General features: G+C 42.6%; 1 protein-coding gene across 1 annotated transcript; it reads left to right on the top strand.

The window, feature by feature from the left end:
• Positions 1–1067: 1067 nt before the first annotated feature.
• LOC141107796 (kelch-like protein 23) lies at positions 1068–22798 on the top strand. Its single transcript, XM_073598780.1, has 3 exons — positions 1068–2346; positions 17467–17878; positions 22372–22798. Exons 1-3 carry the CDS (start codon positions 1461–1463, stop codon positions 22688–22690), a joined length of 1617 nt encoding a protein of 538 aa, XP_073454881.1. The 5' UTR covers positions 1068–1460; the 3' UTR covers positions 22691–22798.
• Positions 22799–23653: the final 855 nt, after the last annotated feature.

Genomic DNA, 23653 nt, shown 5'->3' with positions numbered 1-23653 from the left:
ATATGCGTTTTCTTCGCTGCGCGAGCTCGCGGGGACAGGGGCACTTTAAAAATTTTTTTTTTTTTTTATTTATTTTATTTATTTTTGTACTTTATAAATTGTGTTTTAAAAAATTTTTCTTTTTTTTTACTTTTATTGCTGTCACAAGCAATGTAAACATCCCTTGTGACAGTAATAGGTGGTGACAGGTACTCTTTATGGAGGGATCAGGGGGTCTAAAAGACCCCCCATCCCTCCTTTACACTTCAAAGTATTCAGATTGCCGAAAACGGCGATTCTGAATACTGTGTACTTTTTTAAATTCGGCGCCATTGGCAGCCGAGTAAACGGGAAGTGACGTCATGACGTCGCTTCCGCGTTTACAAGGAGAAGGCTGGAACGAAGCCACTCACAGCTTCGTTCCAGCCCGCCCCCAGCCGCCCAAGGCAGCCGAATGGACACCGGGCCTCCCGATCGTACGGGAGGCCCGGTAACAGCGTCGGGAGGCGGCGGGAGGGGGGGGATGTCCCCTCCCGCTCCTCCGGTATAACAGCCGAGCAACTTTTAACCGCATCGGTTGTTATACACGGGTAGCCGATCACCCGCTGTAAACAACGGTACCGGAATGATGCCTGCAGCTGCGGGCATCATCCCGGTATAACCCCGGAAAGCCGAGTACGCATATCTGCCTACGGTCGGCGGGAAGGGGTTATATTTTAAAGCAAAAACATATTTGTAAAATACAAAATTTGTACTAAAATGATATCAAAACAGGTTTGTAGGGGCAATTATCTAGCTGGCCAAAAAAAGAGTACTTTGTCGAATAGTAACAGTTTAGAAATTTAAAGTTGTTAGTCATGGTGTTCCAATATTTTGATACTGAAAAGCAGACATGTTTACCATGTGTCACTGTTTATTTAGCATATGTTGCTGTCATTACTATAAAATTTTATAATTTTTTTAGTGCTGTGCTGAAGTGGACTCTCTCTCGTAACTTAATGGGTGAATTCCTTTGCTAAATGAAGAACATACGCAGTGTTTAAAAAAAAACAGCAAGCTATTTCTGGAACAGCTGAGCAGTCAACATTCAAAGTATGATACAGCCAACACACCGTGTCTGCAGTTTGAATACAGAATCTATCTTCCTTCCATGAGAACAGGCCATGCAGTACAGAACCTCGCCTTGCTGGATGTATTGCTGTCAGGTTAAGCAGTGAGTGCCGTATGGACTTTGAGCAATATATATAATCTAAAATTCATATTCAGTTCGCATTTAAATGTCGTCTTGTGTTATTTTAATTATTTCTGCATAGTTAAATAGAATTTCTGCTTGACAAGCTACGTGCTCATACACACCGATTCTTCAAATACGAATGCATGTTTATTAAGGACATTTATTATGCTAAAGTTCCATGGGCTACATGTTCTGGAGATTATGTGATGCTAGTTTTTGTAAATGGTGCATGTAAGAGCCGTCTGAGATGGAGCAGGTGGAAGAAATAATCCTTGAGGTAGAACAGAAATGTTTTCCTGTGGCCAAATCTGCCCTAGCAGCAGAAAGTAGCTATTTTCAAATAATGTTTTATGGTGGATTCAAAGAGAGCTCTATGCGCCAAATCCACCTGTATGGTGTAAGTGAGACCTGTTTTCGGATTCTTCTGGACTTTGTAAAAACTGGTAAAATTGAACTGAACCAAGGAAATGTTACAGATCTTCTGGAGACGGCAGATTTCTTAGATCTAAGACAAGCAAAGCAGCTTTGCATTGGATACCTAGTACAAGAATTAGGAGTGACTAACTGCTTGGGTATGATGGCCTACTCTCAGCAATATGGCTGTACTGAGCTTTTTGATTCAGCTTTCCATGTTGCAGTCACTCATCTAGTGGAGCTTATGAAGGATGCTGAAGATGAATTTAATCAACTGGACAAGAATACCCTTGAAGAGTTGCTGCAAACTGATGAACTGTATGTCCCCAATGAAGACCTTGTCTTCGATGCTGTGATGAAGTGGGTCATGGGAGACCCTGTAAGAGAGAAGGATTTTGAAGAATTAGTCAGTCTGGTTAGGCCTGCTTTTCTTAGTCTCACTTTTCTTGATGTTCTAGTAAAGCGCAGTCAGAGATCAAAAGAAGGTGATGTCTACACAAGACTTTTACAGATACTGAACACTAAACCACCCAAAACATGGAGTATTATGAAAGAGATTATGTCTACAAGCAGAATCTATGAGACCTTATATGTGCTCGGTGGCAAACATGAAAAAGAACAGCAAGAACTATATGTCTACCTGCCAAAGACCGCAACATGGAAACCCTGCTCACCCTTACAGCGCAAAAATCTCACACAGTATGCAGTCGCCACAGTAGGTAACACCTTTCTTACAACTTAAATTTAATCACTATTTCTATTTCTATGATGTTATAAAAAATATGATGGTAAAGTCTATGTGAGGTATACATTTATATGAATGTTTTTACTGTTTGTATATAGTTTTTGTTCCATTTTTGCCAGTTCTAAAGCTAAACTGCAGTCAAGCAGCTAGAAACACAGCTAGAATACAAATAAAAAATGCAGTCCCTCTATATTTGTTTGATTTGGGCATTTACCTGGCCAAGGATTTGTAAATTTGTTCAGCCAATCGTGTGATCCAGACACCACTATCAGACAGCGCAGAAAAGTCATTGACCCCCATTGCCAATGGAACAATGAAGTAGCAGCAGGCAGCCACGGATTAACTGATCTATTTGTTCACTCTGCTCTACACCCTCTTCATCATGTTCACTGTCAGCACTTGTGCACCATACAGTCTGGTTGGCCACTCTCTCCTAGTTTGAGTGCTTCTACACATTGAATTACAGGAAACTAAAATCAAGATGGTTTCAGATACAGACTCTTGTTTCACTTAAAATATATTTAAAGCCTAAGTTCAGCCAAAAAAAAAAAAAAAAAATCAAAAATCAACACAAGGGAAATAACTTATAGCCAGCAGGATATGTCCCTTGTGCTGATATCTGATGATCCTCCTCCATTGATGCCCCACCCCCCACTACCATAATCTTCCAGTGCGGCAGGGGTTAATAATACTCTGGGCACTGTCACAGGCTGTCATCAAGAGTACCCGACCGTGCACTCCCTTTCCTCCCAGCTGCTCTGTTCATACTAGCTGTACTGCAGGTTCTATGAATTAAATATGATCTATGAGTAGAGGATGAGCAGATGAAAGGCCTACCCCCTCCAATCATAGATCCTGTTTCAATGGTAATTTTAGTTTATAGTATGCCTGGAGTCTATCTTTAAAGGGTAAGTTCACCTTTGTACTCTTTTTATTTATTTTTTTCTAAATTCCAGCTCCCCTATGCAACAATATAGCATTCATGTACTTTTTTTGCAAAAATATCAAAGCTTTCCATTAAATCTACAGTCACTTACTTTTTTTGCCCTAATCCATGTTTCCAGACATTTCCATTAGTAATGTCTTTCTTCCTGATCAGACTTTAGGTCATGACACAGGAAGGAGTTGACCTCATTAGCACACACCCTGCATCATCCTCCCACCCATTCCCAGTTGCATGTTGCAATCAATCAGTGATCACCCTTCTTGTGTCTTGTTTTTCCTTTGACACACATAGGATAGCTTGATGATTTCAATTGGCTGCACTACATGTGGTTACTGGGACATTTTGGCTTTTTGTGGGTTGTGTGTTTTTTACTTTTTTAAATTGCAGAATTTGCCCCTTGTTTTTCACATGGCAAAATGTGTGTTTGCTTCTGTGTTTGGTGTGCCGTTAACAATTAATGGCACTGAAAGCGCAACTAGTAATTTTAGGTGTATAAACATGGCCATACACTATGCAATCTAATTGTATATTGTGTATTTAGTGAGAAGGGTGATCACTGATTGATTGCATTTCATTTAAAAAACGTGCAGCTGGGAATGGAAGGGTGGATGATGTAGGGTGTGTGCTAATGAGGTCAGCAGGTCAACTCCTTCCTGTGTCATGACCTATAGTCTGTGAGGAAGAAAGACATTAGTAATAGAAATATCTGGAAATGTTTATTACGTTGATTAGGACAAGAAAAGTAAGTGACTGTAGATTTAATGGAAAGCTTTGATATTTTTAAAAGGTACATGAATGCTATATTGATGCATAGTGGAGCTGGAATTTTGAAAAAAAAAGTGTACAAAGATGAACTTATCCTTTAACCACTTGCCGACCGCCTAACGTAGATATACGTCGGCAGAATGGCACGGGCAGGCAGAATCACGTATATATACGTGATCTGCCTCCCGCGGGCGGGGGGTCCGATCGGACCCCCCCCCGGTGCCATCGGCGGTCGGCATCTGACTGGGAGCGTCGGGAGGCGAGGGGGAGACCATCCGATCGTGGCCCCCCCCTCGCGATCGCTCCCAGCCAATAGGAATCCTCCCCTGCCTGTGTGTAGTTTCACACAGGCAGAGGATGTGATGTCATCTCTCCTCGGCTCGGCAGTTTCCGTCCAGCGCCGAGGAGAGAAGACATGTAAGTGCACACAACACACACACACACACAGTAGAACATGCCAGGCATACCTTACACCCCCGATCCCCCCCCGATCGCCCCCCGATCCCCCCCCAATCACCCCCCCCCCCTGTCACAAACTGACATTAGCAGTATTTTTTTTTTTTTTTTTTTTTTCTGATTACTGCATAGTGTCAGTTTGTGACAGTTACAGTGTTAGGGCAGGTAGTATTACCCCCCTTTAGGTCTAGGATACCCCCCTAACCCCCCCTAATAAAGTTTTAACCCCTTGATCACCCCCTGTCACCAGTGTCACTAAGCGATCATTTTTCTGATCGCTGTATTAGTGTCGCTGGTGACGCTAGTTAGGAACGTAAATATTTAGGTTCGCCGTCAGCGTTTTATAGCGACAGGGACCCCCATATACTACCTAATAAATGTTTTAACCCCTTGATTGCCCCCTAGTTAACCCTTTCACCACTGATCACCGTATAACTGTTACGGTGACGCTGGTTAGTTTGTTTATTTTTTATAGTGTCAGGGCACCCGCCGTTTATTACCGAATAAAGGTTTAGCCCCCCGGTCGCCCGGCGGTGATATGCGTCGCCCCAGGCAGCGTCAGATTAGCGCCAGTACCGCTAACACCCACGCACGCAGCATACGCCTCCCTTAGTGGTATAGTATCTGTACGGATCAATATCTGATCCAATCAGATCTATACTAGCGTCCCCAGCAGTTTAGGGTTCCCGAAAACGCAGTGTTAGCGGGATCAGCCCAGATACCCGCTAGCACCTGCGTTTTGCCCCTCTGCCCGGCCCACCCAAGTGCAGTATCGATCGATCACTGTCACTTACAAAACACTAAACGCATAACTGCAGCGTTCGCATAGTCAGGCCTGATCCCTGCGATCGCTAACAGTTTTTTTGGTAGCGTTTTGGTGAACTGGCAAGCACCAGCCCCAGGCAGCGTCAGATTAGCGCCAGTACCGCTAACACCCACGCACGCAGCATACGCCTCCCTTAGTGGTATAGTATCTGATCGGATCAATATCTGATCTGATCAGATCTATACTAGCGTCCCCAGCAGTTTAGGGTTCCCACAAACGCAGTGTTAGCGGGATCAGCCCAGATACCTGCTAGCACCTGCGTTTTGCCCCTCCACCCGGCCCAGCCCAGCCCACCCAAGTGCAGTATCGATCGATCACTGACACTTACAAAACACTAAACGCATAACTGCAGCGTTCGCAGAGTCAGGCCTGATCCTTGCGATCGCTAACAGTTTTTTTGGTAGCGTTTTGGTGAACTGGCAAGCCCCAGCGGCCTAGTACACCCCGGTTGTAGTCAAACCAGCACTGCAGTAACACTTGGTGACGTGGCGAGTCCCATAAGTGCAGTTCAAGCTGGTGAGGTGACAAGCACAAGTAGTGTCCCGCTGCCACCAAGAAGACAAACACAGGCCCGTCGTGTCCATAGTGCCCTTCCTGCTGCATTCGCCAATCCTAATTGGGAACCCACCACTTCTGCAGCGCCCGTACTTCCCCCATTCACATCCCCAACCAAATGCAGTCGGCTGCATGAGAGGCATTTTCTTTATGTCCTCCCGAGTACCCCTACCCAACGAACCCCCCCAAAAAAGATGTCGTGTCTGCAGCAAGCGCAGATATAGGCGTGACACCCGCTATTATTGTCCCTCCTGTCCTGACAATCCTGGTCTTTGCATTGGTGAATGTTTTGAACACTACCATTCACTAGTTGAGTATTAGCGTAGGGTACAGCATTGCACAGACTAGGCACACTTTCACAGGGTCTCCCAAGATGCCATCGCATTTTGAGAGACCCGAACCTGGAACCGGTTACAGTTATAAAAGTTAGTTACAAAAAAAAGTGTAAAAAAAAAAAAAAAAAAAAAACACATACAAAAATATAAAATAAAAAAAAAAATAGTTGTCGTTTTATTGTTCTTTCTCTCTCTCTATTGTTCTGTTCTTTTTTACTGTATTCTATTCTGCAATGTTTTATTGTTGTTATGTTTTATCATGTTTGCTTTTCAGGTATGCAATTTTTTATACCTTACCGTTTACTGTGCTTTATTGTTAACCATTTTTTTGTCTTCAGGTACGCCATTCACGACTTTGAGTGGTTATACCAGAATGATGCCTGCAGGTTTAGGTATCATCTTGGTATCATTCTTTTCAGCCAGCGGTCGGCTTTCATGTAAAAGCAATCCTAGCGGCTAATTAGCCTCTAGACTGCTTTTACAAGCAGTGGGAGGGAATGCCCCTCCCCCCCCAACGTCTTCCGTGTTTTTCTCTGGCTCTCCTGTCTCAACAGGGAACCTGAAAATGCAGCCGGTGATTCAGCCAGCTGACCATAGAGCTGATCAGAGACCAGAGTGGCTCCAAACATCTCTATGGCCTAAGAAACCGGAAGCTACGAGCATTTTATGACTTAGATTTCGCCGGATGTAAACAGCGCCATTGGGAAATTGGGAAAGCATTTTATCACACCGATCTTGGTGTGGTCAGATGCTTTGAGGGCAGAGGAGAAATCTAGGGTCTAATAGACCCCAATTTTTGCAAAAAAGAGTACCTGTCACTACCTATTGCTATGATAGGGGATATTTACATTCCCTGAGATAACAATAAAAATGATTAAAAAAAAAAAAATGAAAGGAACAGTTTAAAAATAAGATAAAAAAATAATAATAATAAAGGAAAAAAAAAAAAAAAAAAAAAAAGCACCCCTGTCCCCCCTGCTCTCGCGCTAAGGCGAACGCAAGCGTCGGTCTGGCGTCAAATGTAAACAGCAATTGCACCATGCATGTGAGGTATCGCCGCGAAGGTCAGATCGAGGGCAGTATTTTTAGCAGTAGACCTCCTCTGTAAATCTAAAGTGGTAACCTGTAAAGGCTTTTAAAGGCTTTTAAAAATGTATTTAGTTTGTCGCCACTGCACGTTTGTGCGCAATTTTAAAGCATGTCATGTTTGGTATCCATGTACTCGGCCTAAGATCATCTTTTTTATTCCATCAAACATTTGGGCAATATAGTGTGTTTTAGTGCATTAAAATGTAAAAAAGTGTGTTTTTTCCCCAAAAAATGCGTTTGAAAAATCGCTGCGCAAATACTGTGTGAAAAAAAAAAATGAAACACCCACCATTTTAATCTGTAGGGCATTTGCTTTAAAAAAAATATATAATGTTTGGGGGTTCAAAGTAATTTTCTTGCAAAAAAAAATTATTTTTTTATGTAAACAATAAGTGTCAGAAAGGGCTTTGTCTTCAAGTGGTTAGAAGTGTGGGTGATGTGTGACATAAGCTTCTAGATGTTGTGCATAAAATGCCAGGACAGTTCAAAACCCCCCCAAATGACCCCATTTTGGAAAGTAGACACCCCAAGCTATTTGCTGAGAGTCATGTTGAGTCCATGGAATAATTTATATTGTGACACAAGTTGCGGGAAAGAGACAATTTTTTATTTTTTTAATTTTTTTTTGCGCAAAGTTGTCACTAAATGATATATTGCTCAAACATGCCATGGGAATATGTGAAATTACACCCCAAAATACATTCTGCTGCTTCTCCTGAGTACGGGGATACCACATGTGTGAGACTTTTTGGGAGCCTAGCCGCGTACGGGACCCCGAAAACCAATCACTGCCTTCAGGCTTTCTAAGGCCGTAAATTTTTGATTTCACTCTTCACTGCCTATCACAGTTTCGGAGGCCATGGAATGCCCAGGTGGCAAAAAAAAACCCCAAATGACCCCATTTTGGAAAGTAGACACCCCAAGCTATTTGATGAGAGGTATAGTGAGTATTTTGCAGACCTCACTTTTTGTCACAAAGTTTTGAAAATTGAAAAAAGAAAAAAAAAAAATGTTTTTTCTCGTCTTTCTTTATTTTCAAAAACAAATGAGAGCTGCAAAATACTCACCATGCCTCTCAGCAAATAGCTTGGGGTGTCTACTTTCCAAAATGGGGTCATTTGGGGGGGGTTTGTGCCACCTGGGCATTCCATGGCCTCCGAAACTGTGATAGGCAGTGAGGAGTAAAATTAAAAATGTACGCCCTTAGAAATCCTGAAGGCAGTGATTGGTTTTCGGGGCCCCGTACGCGGCTAGGCTCCCAAAAAGTCCCACACATGTGGTATCCCCGTACTCAGGAGAAGCAGCTAAATGTATTTTGGGGTGCAATTCCACATATGCCCATGGCCTGTGTGAGCAATATATCATTTAGTGACAACTTTGTGCAAAAAAAAAAAAAAAAAAAAAAAATTTGTCACTTTCCCGCAACTTGTGTCAAAATATAAAATATTCCATGGACTCAACATGCCTCAAAGCAAATAGCTTGGGGTGTCTACTTTCCAAAATGGGGTCATTTGGGGGGGTTTTATGTCATCTGGGCATTTTATGGCCTTCAAAACTGTGATAGGTAGTGAGGAGTAAAATCAAAAATGTACGCCCTTAGAAATCCTGAAGGCAGTGATTGGTTTTCGGGGCCCCGTACGCGGCTAGGCTCCCAAAAAGTCCCACACATGTGGTATCCCCATACTCAGGAGAAGCAGCTAAATGTATTTTGGGGTGCAATTCCACATATGCCCATGGCCTGTGTGAGCAATATATCATTTAGTGACAACTTTTTGTAATTTTTTTTTTTTTTTTTTTTTTTTGTCATTGTTCAATCACTTGGGACAAAAAAAATGAATATTCAATGGGCTCAACATGCCTCTCAGCAAATTCCTTGGGGTGTCTACTTTCCAAAATGGGGTCATTTGTGGGGGTTTTGTACTGCCCTGCCATTTTAGCACCTCAAGAAACGACATAGGCAGTCATAAATTAAAGGCTGTGTAAATTCCAGAAAATGTACCCTAGTTTGTAGACGCTATAACTTTTGCGCAAACCAATAAATATACACTTATTGACATTTTTTTTACCAAAGACATGTGGCCGAATACATTTTGGCCTAAATGTATGACTAAAATTGAGTTTATTGGATTTTTTTTAGAACAAAAAGTAGAAAATATCATTTTTTTTCAAAATTTTCGGTCTTTTTCCGTGTATAGCGCAAAAAATAAAAACGGCAGAGGTGATCAAATACTATCAAAAGAAAGCTCTATTTGTGGGAAGAAAAGGACGCAAATTTCGTTTGGGTACAGCATTGCATGACCGCGCAATTAGCAGTTAAAGCGACGCAGTGCCGAATTGTAAAAAGTGCTCTGGTCAGGAAGGGGGTAAATCCTTCCGGGGCTGAAGTGGTTAAGGTGTGCATATAGAGGATGTCTTTAAAGTATATGTAAACCCTCACCTTGCAAAACAATCCATTCCGTTTAAAATAGAATTTAATGACAAAACATTTGTGTATATATAAAAACATTATAAATACCTTTTCCCCTTTTTATAATTGATCACATTCCCTCTGTTTTCAGCTGCATTAGGAGCTCAGAGAGCTGGCGGAGGAACAGCAGTACACTGGTCTTTCCAGTGAATGGCTGTGTGCATGTGAGGGGGTGTCAGCACAAGTATGATCATTGGAGGAGAGCAGGCTGAATTGCCAGCACAGCCTGAAAACTGACCACACTGTGCTCTCATGCCTAATGTGGTCAGTAAAACAGAGGGACTGGCAGGAACACCAGGGATTTTAACACAAAGAAAGCAATACAAAGAGAACAGGATACTTTTTCATACAAATATATACATGGTACAGCAGGTACATATCAGGAATATGAAATGTTGTACTACTGCATACATTGTGTACCTTTTATGCTGCCGCACTCTGAATTCTGTGTTATACAGTTCATTTCTATTATTAAGAAGCTATGATTTTCATCCCTTGTTTTTACAAACAGGCTCACCTTTTCCAGTAATTTTTTAGAATAATTTACATATACTTGTGCCACATGTGTTACATCTACCTGCCACGGTATAGTGGTTAGCATGTTTTAAAGCACCTAGATATGAAGGTTACCTAATGCAATTCGACTTGCTTACAAATAAAATTTATATACAAATGAAAACTAATATATAGTCAGGGCGTCCTTCAACACAGAATAGGAATGGTAACAAGAGGTCAAAGCATAGTGCCTGTGGGGGACTGCACTTGGAGAACAAAGATGAGTATTGCGGCAGAAGCTGCATTTTTTATTTCCACAGGTACAGTCAAATTATTATTTTCGTTTATATACCCCATAAAAACACTCATGCATATTCCTTAATGTTTCCATTTCTGCTATGAGTCTATTGATTTACAGTAATAAACAAATATATACAGTATATAATTTTATTTATTTGGGACAAGCAAGTCTTTCATACAAAATCTATTTTATGTTCCTATTTTATCATGGATATGTGATAGTTTACATTTTTTGGGGTTGTATTTGATTGTGCAAGGAGAGATCACACAAATACTTAGAAGTATCACCTTTAATGAAGTAATAACAGATACAGATAATATTATTAGAAAATATAACAAATACTTAACTAAAAATGCTGTTTTGCCACGGAGTCTCCGCCCACTTTTGCGGAGTGGCCAGATGATCGGACCCAGGCAGATGCTCGCCCTGGTAGAGACTGAATATCTGAATATTCCAAATTATAACTGTAGCATGTAGAACTTGTGTGTAAGGAATGGCCACTCCCCCTCCCCCCCAGTCAACTACCCTCGCAAGCAAAATTATCTTTTAAGAACCTGATCAGGGGACTAACACAGGAGGAGACCCCAGAAGGGTTGCCTCCGAAGTTAGTCAGTAGTTCCAGTCCCCCAATGCCTGTACCCACACAGTACCCAAAACAAATTGTCCCAAACATTGCATTACTCACTCAGCCAACCTCTGTCTCTCTCGTAGAACATACCCGCTGCTGGGGGGAAGTGTGTACTGGCCCTTCTCCCTGGAGTCCTTTCAATTGTTGAAGAAAAGACAGGGTGGCTGGGCTCACTCCATCATGCTGTTGGGGATCTGGGCCAACTGCCCAGCATCCCTGGGGTATACAGATGGAGACTGCAGTCCAATCCACCTAACAGACCAAGCTGCAGTTGTAAGGGTGCCAATTGCATTCTCTCCCTGGAGCTCCTGCGGAGTGGATTGTTCTGTGCAGAGGCCAGTAGTGTTCTGCCCTGTTAGCGCTTCAGTGCTCACATCATCCGCTCCGGCTAACTGTTGGGGAGGGAAGACAGTTTCCTCCACTCTGGCTGACTGTTGGGGAGGGAAGATGACAACCTTCTCTCCCTGGGCCTCCAGAACTGCCGCAGGTGTGGGGCAGAGGTCTTGGAACCTCTGTCCGGTTGACAGCGCTTCAGCTGGGTTGGTGTCCTCATTCTGTCTGCTGTTGGGATGCCCTTTCTCTTGTACTGTCTCCCAAGTGCACGAATCCCTATTGGGGTGGGGAAATGGCTGCTTTCTCTCCCTGCATCTCTGCAATCCACTGGGGAAGAAGAAACACCACCTCCTCACCTCGGGCCTCCAAAACTGCCACGAGTGTGGAGCAGGGGTCTGCAGTACTCTGTGCTGCTGCCAGCACTTCTGCTGGGGATTCGCTAGGTGGTTCCTCCTCTACAGAAACGTCTTTTAAATCCCCAGACTCTGGAATTGCTAAAACTCCAGGGTATGGGCTAGCGGCCTTTGGGCCCAGTGCCAACACGTTGGCAGGTGACTCATCAATTAAATCCATTGCTGACACTTCAGCCGAGATTTCAGAACTGTCGGCTGGTACTTTTGGATAGTCCCAAGCAAAGGGAGCCCAGCCCTGGTACTGAGCAGAGTCTAGCAGCCGCCTGTAGGCGATCTCCAGCTCCCATTACTGAACGGCCAGAAACTCTATATCTTCCAGTGCCCAGTGTACTTCCGAGACGTTCAGTATCTCTTCTCTGAAATCCTTTATTTAGTCCAACCGCAACTCCTAATGGAAATTGGTCAGCCATGGCAATACAAACTACAATCACAACATATGAGCCACTCCAAATCGCTCCCAAAGTTATGGTCCCCTGTCAGCTTCACGTACAACACCCCCAGGCTGCCATAGCCAAAGCCTTCCGTTGGGCTGTCATCCGCTATCCAAAGGAATGCTTGTGATACTTGCCACTGGAGGGCTCCGTAGCTCTCATCCAGCTGCATCTCTGCCCAGACCAGCCTGATTAACTCAGCTGTCGGCTCCTTGTGCAGCATTTCTTCCAAAAACAGCACCCGCAATCCATACTGCGACCAGTACCTTTCCTGGATGGAGGGGAGAATTTTTCCCTGGTGGCGCTACTCACGGGCTAGCACTGCCTTCCAGAGTTCACAGCGGATAGAATCATACCATCCTAGCAGGACCTGCTCTGATACTGGTCCCCTGTGCTGTATCTGTATCTCTCACTACCTCCGTCCGAATTCCTCTTCCATGGCAGCTGGTATCTGTACCTCTCCTGTCCTGCTATCTGGACCTTGGATCCAGGTGGAGGTTTGGATGTCCCAGACTGCAGGAAGCGTCCCACTGCTTGCCACCAATGTAACAGATCCCTGTCGCACTCCGCTTGAGTGCTTCCGCCAGTACACTTCTTCCTCCAGTCTGGACCATTAGATATCAGATATTACAGCCCATATATTATAAGAACCAGGGGAGACTAGCTCAGTTACACAGCTTGAACATGGAACTGTTTATTGAAAACACCCGGTACACAGAGGTAAAATTCGGGACAATCTCCCCCACCTTTGCATTCGGAGCGGGGTAAACATTACCTCCTCCAGTAGCACAACACACAGGTATTCAACTATCCAATAGTAGACTGTCTTTGGGAGGGGCTGCTGAAGGAATTACCCCCCCCCTTCACAGCTTATCCACATAGACATACATCCCATAATACTTTGCTCACAAGGCAGACAAACAATAGAACAATAGAATACAGCCACACCTCAAATAACCTAGCAAACAGTCCACAACAGTATGAGACAATATACAAATATATATACTGTATATATACAACATTCCAGTGTGATTGTACAGTGAGTCTGACTAGTACAGATCAGATTGGGGTTCTCGTTCACACTGTGCCCCCAATGGACACAGGGTGACTTACACATAGGAGGGGCCTGGGAGCTGGACCAGGAGCTTCCAGTGCTCTCCAAGGTAAGCTGGGTTTCACAAGCCCCCTGCCTAAAGTGGCTCTCATCACATATATAACTATAGTCATGTTACATTCTCAATATTACTCCTCAGCACCATTCATTTTTTTAGAGCATGCGTCTTATACTCAAAGCCCTCAGCTGGTGAACCCCCTGTTGGGCTTTAAAATCTAGAAATAACTCAGGGCATCTTCATTCATTAGGTACATTTTGAGAGGAAGCAAGGAAATTATTTGTCCGCTTTCGCATGGTAATATGGGTAATTCTAATAGCAGATGATGCATCTCTTATTTCTTAATAAAATCGAATAAAAAGTTCGAACTACCCCACCCCAGTCTACCAAAAAGGTTTGCTCAGTGGGGCTTTTAAGGTGATTTTTTTTTACAAAATTTTTTAAAAGATTAAGGCAAGGTTAAAACCCCTGTCACGAATTTAATGGTCTCCAGTGGGTAAATTTATTCCTAATGAAATCCAGTGATTTAATTACAGTAAAAACTTGGATTGCGGGCATAATTTGTTCCGGAAACGTGCTTGTAATCCAAAGCACTCACACATATATATGAACGCGAATTTCCCCATAAAAAATAATGGAAACTCAGATGCTTTGTTCCACAACCATTTGTAACCATATTGCTACACTTATGCCCTGTACATACGATAGGATTTTCCGACAACAATATCCATGTTTTTTTGTGTGACGGAAATTCTGATGGAAAATGTCCGATGGAGCCTACACATGGTCGGAATTTCCGACAAGCTCCTATAGAACATTTTCCGTTGGAAATTCTATCATATGTACGGGGCATTATGCCGCGTACACACGAACGGACATTCCGACAACAAAATCCATGGATTTTTTCCGACGGATGTTGGCTCAAACCTGTCTTGCATACACACGGTCACACAAATCTTGTTAGAAATTCCGAACATCAAGAACGCGGTGACGTACAACACGTACAACAAGCTGAGAAAAATGCAGTTCAATAGCCAGTGCGGCTCTTCTGCTTGATTCTGAGCATGCGTGAAACTTTGTGAGTGGGAATTGTGTACACAAGTTCAGAATTTAGGACAACGGATTTTGTTGTCGGAAAATTTGAGATCCACATCTCAAATTTTGTGTGACGGAAATTCCGATGAAAAATGTCTGATGGAGCCTACAGACGGTCGGAATTTCTGACAACAAGCTCCCATCGAACATTTTCCGTCAGAAAATCCGAACGTGTATACGGGGCATTATTATTTGTTATTGGCACACTTCAGCTGGGGTTGTTTCTTCTCAAAACTCCTAATCAGGTGATACAAAGAACAAAAAGAACAAGCCATCTAAAGGCCCATACACACAATCTGACTTTTTTACAACAAACATGCAAATTACCTGTTTTAAGGCAACATCCGACCGTGTGTACGCTCCATCGGACAAACTTTTTTGATTTTCATCGGACAAATGTTGGCTGTGCAAACATACAAACTTTCCGTCAACAAAAGTCAGATGGTGCAAAATCCTATCGTGTGTACACAAGTCCATAGGACTTTAGTCCAAAGTACAAACACGCATGCTCAGAACCAATGCAAAAGATCAGACAACAATACAGAAGTTGACCAAAGGGTGGCGGTAAAGAGCTGAAAAACCACACAATTTGGTGAAAGTTGGCTGAAAAAGTCCTGCCGTGTGTATGCATACCAAGTTCACGGCCAACGCCCTTTGGACAGAAATCCACAGTAAAGTTTGTTTGAAGTCCGATCGTTTGTATGAGGCTTTAGTGTACTATAGTATGATCACAGTTTTAATGTAAAAAAAGTGGAATGACACTCACAGTGTTAAAAACAATATCCAGCGTTAAGGAGTCTGGTGCTCATCTGCGTAAAGCCGCTGGTGTATATGTGGCCAGAGGTCCAGGGGGTGCTGGTGGCTCCCAGCGCTTCTTGGAGAATTTGGAGACACTGTTGGAACTGGGGGAACTGTTGACGTCACTTCTCGGTACTCCGAACGCACGCTATGCCTGCTCCACCTGGCTTGGAGTGTCTCCGAGTTCTCCAGGAAGCACTGGGACCAGCACCAGTCCCTGGAACTTTCGCCACGTATACACCAGCGGCTTTACATGGATAAGCACCAGACTCCTTAAAGTGCATTCAATGCATTAAGATAAAAAGCTGTGTAGCAAAACCCCTCAGCCCCTCTAATACTTACCCGAGTTCCGTCTCGATTCAGCGATGTCCACGAATGCCTCGGTTGTCCGGGACTCTCCCTCCTGATTGGCTGAGACACAGCAGCGGCGCCATTAGCTCCCGCAGTCAATCAAACTCAGTTGGCTAGTGGGGAGAGAGAGAGGGCAGGGTCGAACCACGGCTCTGTGTCTGAATGGATACACAGAGCTGCAGCTCGGCCCTGGTGCCCCCATAACAAGCTGCTTGCTGTGGGGCACTTAACAGGAAGGAGGGGCCAGCAGCTCCAGCCAGGGACCCGAGAAGAGGAGGTGCTGGGCTTCCCTGTGCAAAACCACTACACAGAGCAGGTAAGTATAACATGTTTGTTATTTTAATAGAAAAAAAAAAAGAGACTTTACAATCACTTTAACGCTGGATATTGTTTTTAACATTGTGAATGTCATTCCACTTTTTTTACATTAAAACTGTGATCATACTACACTTTGATGGCGCTGCTGGATGCTACTCGTATTGCAAGACATCGCTCGTATATCAAGTTAAAATTTTGCTCATCTTGCAAAACACTCGCAGACCAAGCTACTCGCAATCCAAGGTTTTACTGTATAAGCTAAGCTTTCTGTTTCCCCTGTGAATTCTGTTTCATTATTTTTATTGTTGTTCAGTGAGAACAAGAACGGGCACATAGTTAAACCCTGCAGGGGCTGTTCAGGTAATACAGAAAAAAAAACCCAGCAAGTCATAGTAGCTGATACCAAATAATACTGAATTGTAGGGGTGTCAACTGTAAAGAAAGTGACAGAAAGCCATATCCCTAAAGCCTAGTACACACTGTGAGTCTTTTTCCATTCAACCCGAAGGGACAACTCTGGTCAGAGCCGCTGTACTAACGATCCTACGTTAGTACACCAATCCCCCCCCCCGCTGAGCTGTTATATTCTGATCGGGGGCAGCCCCTCCTTCAGAACATTCCGGCCATTAGCTGAGAGAGTAGATCGGGAGCCGGTCGGCTGCTGGTTTTCTAGTATGCTCAGTTGGCTTCTGTCGGACCGCCTCCCATACACACAGGAGTAATGTTGGCCGGTTTTTATTTAAACGGCCGATGTCGCCCGGCATTCGGCCCGTGTGTACAGGGCTTAAAGCCTCAGTATGATTGTCTTGGGAGTGATCCCCTACCCGTATGAAGCCAGCCCCAAGAGACTACGACCCTATGAAAGAGAGACACATAAAGACCAGAAAAGGAAACCAGGGGGGAAAGGCAGTAAGTTATATTAAGAAGGGGAGGAAGGAGAGGGAGAAGGAGAAGGAGGAAGGGACATTCTAGACTAGGAAGCTTTGGGGGTAGCCTTATTTCTCCCGCAAATTCTCAATACATTTCTTTGGAAAATCCACTAAGGAACCTGTGACACTGTCATCAGCTCCTAGTGGAACATGCTGTATATGATCTATAGAATGGATTTCAAAAAAGAGCAGAAGAAAGTTGGGTTCACAGCCTTGGGTGTCACAAGGACAGAAAGTGAGAGGAAAACTTTTTAGTGGGGACACAGACATTAATAAAAAGCCTTTTCTTTTTGCAATGCAGGATGCTGGAATGCTGTGCCATATGGTAAATATTCAGCATGTAATTGCTACAGACATGTAAGGCCTGTAAGTAAAACCGAATTGATAAAAAATATGAGTGAACATTTTTTTCAATAATTAATTATTTTTAATTCCCTGTTTATTATTTCAGGTAACCTGGTAATAGTGACTGGTGGATACTTTCGTGGAGATTTTGTATGGTATAGCATAGACTGGGTTCTCATATATGACTCTTCAAACAACTCCTGGAAAGAAGGACCACCTATGAAGATATCCCGGAACTGCCATTGTGCTGTAGGGGTTGGACTCTACCTTTATGTTATAGGAGGAAATACAGATGAGGGTGTTACTGCAGATGTTGAGAGGCTGGACCTGGCAGAGATGACTTGGGAAGCTCGTAGCCCTCTTATCAGACCTGTCGAAAGAGCAGCAGCTGCCAGTGTGGATACTAAGCTGTACGTAATATGTGGCCGTGATGAGAATGGAGATGTGTACAGTGGAGTGCAGAGGCTAGACACAGAGACTGGTGCATGGGATATAATTACATACTCTCCTATGCCAAGGTATGCTGATAACACAAACTAATGTCTCTTGCCAGTTTTAATACATCTGCTCCTTGCTTTATATACATTCTGAATGAAAGTGTACTGTATCTCTAGGCAAAAAACCTTTTATAGTTTTAGATAGAGCTGGCAATGGTTACACTTTCTGTCAAGTTTTTAAGGTTGTGTGTGTCCCCTCTATCTGAAGTGGTGCATTTCAAAGTCAGGAGAGATCCTAAATTTTAGAATTGTCCACAGAATGGGAGATGAGGGGGAATCTACCAATAGGGACACCTGTCCGGGGACAACTGTCTAAGACTGGAACCCCCCTCCCTTTGTAGAGATTTCCTCTAACTTCCTGTGGTGTCTTTTGGACAGGGAGTGAAGGGAAATGCACAGACAGCAAAAAAAATCAGGGGTTTTATCCCTACTGTATCAAAAACTAACAAAAAAAGTTTGGGCTATACATACACTTTAAAACAAGCCATAGATAGAGCTCTCGTCAATTTGGGTGGAAGAGTAGATATCTGTGAATTGTTGTTAGGATTACTGACTCTCAAATTTGACATTTGGGGACACGCACCCGCATGGCTGTCAACTTGGGACCATTAGGTGTTTCTGTACAGCCACTGTGTCCCAACAGACTTGAATAGGACTGCCTGCACATGAATGCACAGAACACCTATGCATCTCGTAGAGGCAAAGGCAGGGCTTCTCACGGGTGTACGGATTAGTGTATGGATAGCTGAATGAGGCCTAAAGGTCATCAGTGGCCTACGTAAAGAAAGGCTTGCATGTGGATGGAGCTACCCTTAGGTCATGTGTTGATGCCTTTTATTTGTGTCTCCACTGCTTCTCTCACCAACCTAATGCATTAATATGTAGATGAATGTGGCCTCAGCCAACGCTGCTGTACCCTGACATGTTTTGCCCCCGCTCACCTCTGTGACCAGGGGGGCTTGGTCGGGGGGGTATGGCTAGAGCGATGCTGGCTGAGGCCACATTCATCTATATATTAATGCACTGGGTTGTTGAGCAGCCCTCTTTCTTCTCTTTGATAATGCTCTTACACCTCTAAATGGTGCCCTAACACCAGCTCATTGCAACCGTCGGGGAGATCTCTGTTTCAGCTTAGAGCAGCACTGCAAGTTTCATTTGGATCAACTACTTCTCTCCCATACAAGTCAACAAGAATGCAAAAGAAACTTGAAGCAGGTTAATGCAGTATAGAGGGAGGTTAATGCAGGTCAGAAAAAGATTTGCAGGTCATATGCGCTTGTTAATGAAGTCTGAATGATCTCAAAAGCATCTTAGGGCCCATTTTCACTATTGCAGTGTACATAACGCTGTACATTAAGGCACAATAACATGCTAACGCATAATTGTTAAGGCAGTTTATTCAGCTAAATACACAATTTTTTGCAAAAGAAATGTAATTTTGTTCAGCATTCTTGTGATGTACATACCTCTGCCACACTGCAAAGCCTGCAAGATCATTCTAATACTGTCTAATATGGATTCATTCAGTGAGCAGACTAGAGAGAAAGTGGTTATAAAGGAACCTGCATTGTCAAGTCAGGAAATAATTGTGTTAGCTGCTTGGTTATGCAGTATGACAGATGTGTGTGAAGATTGGCCGCATAGAATTAGAAATCCTACAATTCTACGTGTAAATGGTGTTTTTTAGCTGTTTGCCTGGAGTTCTGTTTCAACTGGCACAAATCAATTTATCTTATCAAAGAAACTGGATAACTACAATGGATATAAAAAGTCTACACAAAAACGAGACAAAGATAAACCATTTCAGAACTTTTTCCACCTTTAATGTGACCTATAAGCTGTACAACTCAATTAAAAAACCAAATTGAAATCTTTTTTTTTTGGGGGGGGGGGGGGGGAGTAAAAATAAAAAACTAATAAAATAATATGGTTTCATAAGTGTGCACACTCTCTTATAACTTGGGGTGTAGCTGTGCTCAGAATTAAGTAATAACATTCAAACTCATGTTAAATAGGAGTCAGTACACACCTGTCCAGGTAATTTTCTGGTAATTTTCTTTGGGGGGGGGTGGCAAACAGTATTCAGTATTCATTAGCTGTTGTAACACCTGGGAGGGCTCATGGCGCAATGCTCTACGCCAAAGGCCACATAGTTTGAAGCCTATTAGAGCCTATGGCTCTATTCAGGTGCTTAAAAAAAACACCCACGCTGCTGTAATTCAGGCGCTCGACCTCCTGAAAGGGGCCGGACGCCTAAATAGGGGGTGGCAGCGGCGACCGTGGATAGATTCATGCTGTGCATGAATCTATCCATTAGTCATATAGGGGGTGGCGTGGAGAGAGGGGGTGACGCCCCGGTGCCCGTAAAGGACAGGCCACCACTGCACCTGTCATCATTTAAAGTGCCTCTGATTAACCCCAAATAAAGTTCAGCTGTTCTAGTAGGTCTTTCCTGACATTTTCTTAGTCGCATCATACAGTAAAAGTCATGGTCCGCAAAGAGCTTGCAAAGCATCAGAGGGATCTCATTGTTAAAAGGTATCAGTCAGGAGAAGAGTACAAAAGAATTTCCAAGGCATTAGATATACCATGAACCACAGTGAAGACAGTCATCATCAAGTGGAGAAAATATGGCCCCTGCTTAGTCATGGTAGAGGTAATTATGAACATTTCTAAATACCAGTATTGGCACAAAACCTTCAGGCTTCTGCTAGAAAGCTGAATATGAAGAGGAACTTCCATCTTTTAGCATGACAACGATCCAAAGCATACAGCCAAATCAACAAAGGAATGACTTCACCAGAGGTAGATTAAAGTTTTGGAATGGCCCAGCCAGAGCCCAGACCTGAATTCGATTGAAAATCTGTGGGGTAATCTGAAGAGGGCTGTGCACAGGAGATTCCCTCGCAATCTGACAGATTTGGAGTGTTTTTGCAAAGAAGAGTGGGCAAATATTGCAAAGTCAAGATGTGCCATGCTGATAGACTCAATCCCAAAAAGACTGAGTGCTGTAATAAAATCAAAAGGTGCTTCAACCAAGTAGTAGTTTAAGGGTGTGCACACTTATGCCGCGTACACACGGTCGAAATTTCCAACAACAAATGTTCGATGTGAGTTTGTTGTCAGAAATTCCGACTGTGTGTAGGCTCCATCTGACATTTTTTGTCGGAATTTCCGACAAACAAAATTTGAGAGCTGGTTCTCACATTTTCCGACAACAAAATCCGTTGTCGTAAATTCCGATCACGTGTACACAATTCCGATGCACAAAATTCCATGCATGCTCGGAATCAAGCAGAAGAGCCACACTGGCTATTGAACTTAATTTTTCTCGGCTCGTCGTACGTGTTGTAAGTCACCGCGTTCTTGACGTTTGGCATTTCCGACAAGATTTGTGCGACCGTGTGTATGCAAGACAAGTTTGAGCCAACATCCGTCAGAAATAAATCCAGGATTTTGTTGTCGGAATATCCGATCGTTTGTACGCCGCATTACAGTGTGCAACCATATTATTTTATTTTTTTATTTTTTACTTCCCTCCAGCTAAAAGATTTCAATTCGTTGTTCAACTGAGTTGTACAGTTTATAGGTCACATTAAAAGTGGAAAAAGTTCTGAAATTATTTATCTTTGTCTCATTTTTTTACATCACAGAAACCTGACATTTTACCAGGGGTGTGTAGACTTTTTATATCCACTGTATCTTCTCCTTTAGGGCTCATGCACATGGGCATACAATTTGCTGAGCACAAAATAGAGTGTATACTTATGGTATGGTGAAAAGGTTTTTGTTAAATTAGATTAATTTTATCATTTGATACTGTCTAAAATTATCAGATACTAGCTATACTAAAGAAGTAGGCTCAATATTACAGGATGTTGCAGGTGTTAAGGAAATTGAATCTGTCACTATGCCAGAAAAAAAAACAGAATGTTCAAAAAGCTTGTCTTTTTAAGTTTTTTAGTTAGCAACTAAAAGGTATCACTTTGACAATACTAATTTGTCTTCTGTTGGATTATCTAAGATGTATAAAAAAAGCTAGGGTGCAATCTGGACCACACTAGTCCACCTAGAACTATCACTTTAGTCAATATTTCATCCTCAGAATACCTGAATGTACTTGGCCTGCTCTGTTGCATAAAATCCACCAATTGGCAGGAACACATAATCCCAAGCCTGCACATCTGCAGTACAAGTTTAACCAAATCTTTACATTAATATCTAATCATGTACACCCTAATTATATAGAAATAACTTATTCATACCCCTGGTCCATCCCCCTTGTTGTCTAAGAGGCATTATATCCAGGAAAATGTAACTGAGAATGTTTTCACAAATGAGATTGTGCAGAAGAGAGTAACTGGCTATAGCTACACCTTTTTAACAATAGGAACATTATGTTGAACATTAATATTCACTGGGTGGACTTTTTGACTTTGGCATATTTATTAGTTCACCTAATTATTTTGATTATTGCTTGGAGTTGCAACTTAACTATACTGTCAATATTTTAGGTATGATCTCTGTGCTACGGTGCTTAATGGAGTCTTATATACGATTGGGGGCAAGGCTCTGAGATTTGACCTTCGTACTGAGAAGTGGTCAGTTATTGAGGAGGAATGTCTTGACCGCAAGTTCTACATGGGATGCTGCTCCGCCAATGGAAGAATGTATTTCCTGGGACAAAGAAGAGCAAGTATAACTAGTGATATTTCCAACTTTGTCTTGTTTGACCCTTATCTGGATGTCTGTCAGGTGGTCAATACCAACCTTCCTTGCCCTCTTCCTATTAGGGGCTGTGTGACCATGAGACGCTATGATGTTTGGCCTTAAAGATCAACAATGCAATAGATTGCAAAATATTGCTTTGAAACTCTGGCCTGTTGCTGGAATATATAACTGCAATATTTTTTCTAATAAAAATAATTTCATTCAAATGTACATCTTGGTTCAAATACCTTCCAATATTGTTAGATACAGAGAAACAAATGATAGATGTACTGGGTTTTTGAGATATCACATTCAGTACAGTCCATCACTCAGATTACTCCTAATATGTATGTGTTTGAAGATAGATGTAATAAATCAAAGCGTCTCTATTTTTATGGGGAGAGAATAGTGGCTTTACATTATTTATTATGGTCGAAACTTATAAAAGAAAAAAAAAAAAATTAAATATTTTGCTTTTTTTAATTTGAAAATTCTACTATGATTATTGCATATTTTATTTTAAGTAGTTACAAACATCCAACTTACAAACGACTCCTACTTACAAACGGAGGGAGACAACAGGAAGTGAGAGGAAATCTACCCCATAGGAAGGTAAATTCACTCCTGTAAGAGCTATTATGGGGAAAAGGTACCTCCACTGATGCTTTATCACCAATCCTTGTTTCCACAACAACCCAAAATTTTCAAAATCCAATTGTCATTGGGACAGAAAGTGAGGCAAAATCTTCTGAACAGGGGCACAGACAGCAAAACAAATGTTACAGGGGTGTTAACCCTTCCCTATGCTATCCAAATAGCTTAAAAATAGTTTTTTTGGCTGGAGCTACACTTAAAACATGTACCTGTTCTGACTTACAAACAGATTCAACTTAAGAGCAAACCTACAGTCCCTAGCTTGTAACCCGGGGACCCCCTGTACTCGGTTTCTTTTCAAGTTTAGTCGTACAGCCTTTGTTTAAAGAAGAGCTTCATATTTAAGATATCAATGGCTTAAGCTACAATTTATACATGAATGAATGAGTCTGAATAGGGATTCATCCACCTAAATCAACCTCCCCTCTGCTG

Source organism: Aquarana catesbeiana, linkage group LG01 (genome assembly GCF_042186555.1).
Source record: "Aquarana catesbeiana isolate 2022-GZ linkage group LG01, ASM4218655v1, whole genome shotgun sequence".
Classification (NCBI taxonomy): domain Eukaryota; kingdom Metazoa; phylum Chordata; class Amphibia; order Anura; family Ranidae; genus Aquarana; species Aquarana catesbeiana.
The sequence above is the reverse complement of the archived record's forward strand: the minus strand, read 5'-3'. Positions and strand labels throughout refer to the sequence as shown.

What these genes read in the sequence shown, in the direction of transcription:
- LOC141107796 (XM_073598780.1), top strand. Translation starts at nt 1,461, where the DNA reads ATGGAGCAGGTGGAAGAAATAATCCTTGAGGTAGAACAGAAATGTTTT. An exon ending in GTATGCAGTCGCCACAGTAG is followed by an intron (nt 2,347 to 17,466) that starts GTAACACCTTTC and finishes TTATTATTTCAG; the next exon opens with GTAACCTGGTAATAGTGACT. An exon ending in ACATACTCTCCTATGCCAAG is followed by an intron (nt 17,879 to 22,371) that starts GTATGCTGATAA and finishes TCAATATTTTAG; the next exon opens with GTATGATCTCTGTGCTACGG.